Source organism: Cryptotermes secundus, unplaced genomic scaffold (genome assembly GCF_002891405.2).
Source record: "Cryptotermes secundus unplaced genomic scaffold, Csec_1.0 scaffold11092, whole genome shotgun sequence".
NCBI classification, from domain to species: domain Eukaryota; kingdom Metazoa; phylum Arthropoda; class Insecta; order Blattodea; family Kalotermitidae; genus Cryptotermes; species Cryptotermes secundus.
In genome coordinates, this window is record NW_019733708.1 from 1 (window position 1) to 5,308 (window position 5,308).

The 5,308-nt window shown below is 36.0% G+C and overlaps 1 protein-coding gene across 1 annotated transcript; it reads left to right on the plus strand.

Moving 5' to 3' along the window:
• The first annotated feature begins 615 nt into the window (after positions 1-615).
• LOC111868175 (gastrula zinc finger protein XlCGF71.1-like) lies at positions 616-5,008 on the plus strand. The gene is made up of 3 exons (XM_023858606.2): positions 616-852; positions 3,104-3,399; positions 4,951-5,008. The coding sequence occupies exons 1-3, from the start codon at positions 649-651 to the stop codon at positions 5,006-5,008; spliced, it is 558 nt and encodes a 185-aa protein (XP_023714374.1). The 5' UTR covers positions 616-648.
• The last annotated feature ends 300 nt before the right edge of the window (positions 5,009-5,308 follow it).

Consider the following 5,308-nt stretch of genomic DNA (forward strand, 5'->3'; position numbering starts at 1 on the left):
TTATAGCAACGGTCCGGATTGTAGAGGATTGAACACGTTTATAATAGTACATCAGTACCTTGGTTCACTTGGTGATGGATATATTATTAATATTAATATTAAAAATAATAATAATAATGAGAAATAAGATCAGTTTCCTATATCATATGCTGTAAATTTTAGACATAAAATAGTTATAAACTTAGAAACAATTTCAAAAATATGAGAATCGTGCCCATTAAGGAATATAACATTATATAATATTAGGATACTGCCACTATGTATACTGTGAGAAATTTTGTTTAACTGTCCATTGAATTCATATAATTTATGTAAATTTCCTAAATACTTTCTGATTACGTCCAAGCATAGAGAGAAAAATGGAGTGACGTTTCGGAACAGAAAATTGTACCACTCAGTAGAGGTAGTATTCAGAGATAACTTAAATCAGACACTGAGATAAAAAGGTACGTAGCCGACGTGGTGAAAATTTAGACGAATTATACGACCGAAATAATAATTACTGAATACATTACGCAAGTATGGAACATTGCTCACAAACGCATGAATAACCTTATCACAAATATTCATACATTCGCTCTTTGTCCCCAGGAACACGAGTGCAAGAAGCCGGGCTGCGGAAAAAAATTCACAAATAGAAGATTTCTGATGAACCATATACGCCGGCACGATGGAGTGAAGTCGTATGCTTGTAATTTTCCAGACTGTGGGAAGGCATTCAGAAACTCATACCACCTGAAGCGACATAATAAAACCCACTCCGGAGAAAAGCCATTTGAATGTGGCATTTGTAAAATGTGCTTCTCCGAAACAAGAAATCTCAGAAAACACATGAATATTCATACTCGAGAGGTAAGTTTCATAGAAGAAAGTGAAGTCAGGATCTGGTAAGAGCAAGAAGTGGGACATCTCTAAAAAGAGCAATGTGCATGTTACATTTAATTTATCCATGGATCTCAACAACAAACAAGTTTATCTCTCCACGGTTTCCATAGAGCTGTCGTTAATCATGAGGGCAGTTAAAGTCGGATAAGACTGGTCACGATAGCCGAGCGGTCTAAGGCATGAACTGTCTTCGTGCGCTTCAAAACTGGGATCGTGGGTTCGAATCCTACTGAGGGCATGGATGTTTGCGTTTTCCTGTGTTTGTCCACAGGTAGAGGCCTTGCGACGACAAGATCACTTGCCCAAGGAGTCCTACCGTATGTGTAAGATCTAGAAAAACCGAAGTGAACGGAGAAGTTCATGGAGGTAGGCCTAGGCCCACTGGGGCTGTAGTGCCAACGGGAAAGAAAAAAGTTGGATAAGTATCTTCATATAAGTACTTGTCAGGAGCAGGAATTGAATATAACTTGAGATTTCCAAATGATCAACATTTAAATTGATCATGTTCTGCAGAACGATTATTATTCGTGTAGATCGATTTTTATTTCTATGTCTCTATCCTAGGAATGCCATATTGGATTGAGATGTTTCTTTGTTGCGTTACGAATTATTATCGAGGTGTTTTTACAGTTCTTGTAAATGTCATAGGACAACTGATTAAGTGTAGTGATGTATGTTGTTTGTAAACTATAAGGAAGTATATGAGTGCAGGTCTCTGTAAATGTGTTTTCCTACATTCTACACTCATCGAAATTTACAGTCGAGTGGGTTGCAATCCTCATCCGGATTCACAAAACCTCGTGTAGGATTGTATGTTCCGGGTTAGAGCAATATTTATTCTTTAATATTCAATGCAAAATCTCTTATATATCGGGCAGGAACTCGGAGATCAACAACTTCTAAAGGGGAATTTCAGAATTTGAAACTAAAATAAATTCGAGTAATAAAGAGAGCATGGTCGCGATGCTTCCTAATATGTAGAGTGTGTAATTTTAACTCCTCCAGAGAGAGAGATAACAGTAATGGAGTTCAGGGGAAGAAACTATTAAAACAGAGGACGGCAAACCTCTGCTGGGTACATTCAAGCTTCTTGACATCACTCGACTTAATTGAATTAAATACTAAGAAACTATACTCAAATCTAGATTTAATTAATTCGTTCTACACGCTGAGCATACATGCTAGAGATGAGAAATTCAAAGTACTAGTAAGACCTAGACACAAAAGTTTAACAAATGAGAAAAAATATAACACGTCTCTGTATAACACAATCCGTCAATAACGCAGAAATATGTACATTTTTCTTCCACTTATAATTTATCTCAACATGTTTCGAACTTAGAATAAAATCTTCAGGTTATTTTATTTCATTTTACATTATTAAGTGCACCACAGCCTGTGATTTTAGAGCATATTAATGCAGTTTAACTGATTTCATTTATGAAGACACCTGAAGATGACCATCTAGGGCAGAAACTTGTTGTGTTAGAGTATACGAAGTAGAAAGCGGAATAATTTGTTGTGTTATTGACGTTATAATATGGCTTGCAACGTGATGCTTAAATACAGGATTACGGAAAAAATATAATCGAAATTATCATAGAAATGAAGATTAGCAATGAGGATTTTTATAGGAACTGTCCGGATTATAAAGGATTGAACAGATTTATAATCGCAGATCCGTACCTTGGTCTTCTTGTTGATGGATATATTATTAATATTAATTATAAAACGATAAAAATAATACAGAATTTAAAACAATTTCTTATATTTCATGTAGCAAAAATTTTATATAAAATAGTTATAAAGGTAGAAACAATTTTCAAAATATGAGAATCGTGCCAATCAAGGAATTTAACACTATATGTAATATTAGGATACTGCCACTATGTGTTCTGTGAGAAATGTTGTTTAACTGTCCATTCAATTCACACAATTTATGTAAATTTCCTAACTGGTTCCTGATTACGTCCTAGCATAGAGAGAAAAATGGAGTGACGTTTCGGAAGAGAAAATTGTACCACTCACTAGAGGTATTCAGAGATAAATTAAATCAGACACCGAGATGAAGAGGTACGTGGCAAACGTGGTGAAAATTTAGACGAATTATGCGACCGAGATAAAATTATTGAGTACATTACGCAAGTACTGGAACATTGCTCACAAACTCATGAATAACCTTATCACAAATATTCATACATTTGATCTTTGTCCCCAGGAACACGTGTGCAAGAAACCGGGATGCGGAAAAATATACACAAATAGAAGACATCTGATGAACCATATGCGCCATCACGAAGGAGTGAAGTCGTATGTTTGTAATTTTCCAGAATGTGGGAAGGCATTCACAACCTCACACCACCTTAAACGACATAATAAAACCCACACCAGAGAGAAGCCATTTGAATGCGGCATTTGTAAAAAGTGCTTCTCAGAAACAGGAAATCTCAGAAAACACATAATAATTCATAGTCGAGAGGAAAGATTCATAGAAGAAAGTGAAGTCTGGATCTGGTAAGAGTAAGAAGTGGGACATCTCTACAAAGAGCAATGTGCATGTTCCATTCAATTTATCCATGGATCTCAACAACAAACAGGTTTATCTCTCCACGGTTTCCATAGAGCTGTCGTTACTTATAATGGCAGTTAAAGTTGGATAAGTCTCTTCATATAAGTACTTGTCAGGAACAGGAATTCAATATAACTTGAGATTTCCAAATGAACAACATTTAAAATGATCCTGTTCTGCAAAACGATTTTTATTCGTGTAGATCGATTTTTCTAATAAATCTCTATCCTAGGAATGCCATATTGGATGGAGATGTTTCTTTGTTGCTTTACGAATTATTGTTGGTGTGCTTTTACAATTCTTGTAAATGTTATAGGACAACAAACTAATTGTCGTGATGTATGTTGTTTGTAAAGTATAAGGAAATATATGAGTGCCGGTCTCTGTAAATGTGTTTTCCTACATTCCACACTCATCGAAATTTACAGGCGAGTGGGTTGCAATCCTAATCGGCATTCACAAAGCCTCGTGTAGAATTGTATATGCCGGGCTAAAGCAATTTTTAAATTTTACTATTCAATGCAAAGTCCCTTATTTATCGACTCGGAGATCAACAACTTCTAAAGGGGAAGTTCAAAATTTGAAACAAAAATAAACTTTAGTAATAAAGAGAACATGGTTGCTATGCTTCCTAATATGTAGAGTGTGTAATTTTAACTACTCCAGAGAGAGAGATAACAGTATTGGACATCAGGAAAGAAACTATTAAAACAGACAACCGCAAACCTCTGCTGGATACATTCAAGCTTGTTGACATCACTCGACTTAATTGAATTAAATACTAAGGACCTATATTTAAGTTTATATTTAATTAATGCTCTGTACACTCTGAGCATATATTCCAGAGATGAGTAATTGAAAGTACTGTTACGACCTAGACTCAATGGTCTGACAAATGAGAAAAAATATAACACGTATGTGTATAACACATTCCGTCAATAACACAAACATATGTACATTCTTCTTTCACTTATAATTTAACACAACATGTGTCGAACTTAGAAAGCCATCTACAGGTTATTTTATTTGATTTTATATTATTAAGTGCACCACAGCGTGTGACTTTAGAACATATTTATGCAGTTTAGCAGTTTTCAGATAAAAGACACCTGAAGATTAAAATCTAGGGCCGAAAATTATTGTGTTATTGACGTTATAATATGGCTTGCAACGTGATGCTTAAATACAGAATTAGAGAAAGAATATAATCGAAATTATCAAGGAAATGAAGATTAGGATAATAAGCACTTCCACCATTTTTATAACATCGGTCCGTATTATAGAGGATTGAACACGTGTATAATCGTAGATCAGTACCGTGGTTTTCTTGGTGATGGATATATTAATAATAATAATAAGAATAAGAATNACGACGTGGGGAAAATTTAGACGAATTATGCGACCGAGATAATAATTACTGACTACATTACGCAAGTACTGGAACATGCATAAATAACTTTACCACAAATATACATACATTTGCTCTTTGTCTCCAGGAACACGTGTGCAAGAAGCCGGGCTGCAGAAGAATATTCACAAATAGAAAATATCTGATGCACCATATGAGACGGTACGATAGAGTGAAATATCCCGTAAGAAAGCGACCAGCAACCAGCGTATGCCTTCAGCTGCCCTCCCTACTCAGACCTCGCCTGCTGTAACTGCTGGGACGAGTTTGTCCTACAGGGATGTTGCCGTCGTCGGGATTTCACCTTTGGCCTACTCCGCTCCTCATCCTGCGGATTTAAAACCGTTAGGTACAGAAATAGGACCACGACATCCACCACCACCTCCTCCACACCACAACCGCCACTCCTGCTGAAAGTGCCCTTGTCAACAAGGTTAACCTTCGTG

What these genes read in the sequence shown, in the direction of transcription:
- LOC111868175 (XM_023858606.2), top strand. Translation starts at nt 649, where the DNA reads ATGAACCATATACGCCGGCACGATGGAGTGAAGTCGTATGCTTGTAAT. An exon ending in TGAATATTCATACTCGAGAG is followed by an intron (nt 853 to 3,103) that starts GTAAGTTTCATA and finishes CTTTGTCCCCAG; the next exon opens with GAACACGTGTGCAAGAAACC. An exon ending in GAAAGTGAAGTCTGGATCTG is followed by an intron (nt 3,400 to 4,950) that starts GTAAGAGTAAGA and finishes CTTTGTCTCCAG; the next exon opens with GAACACGTGTGCAAGAAGCC.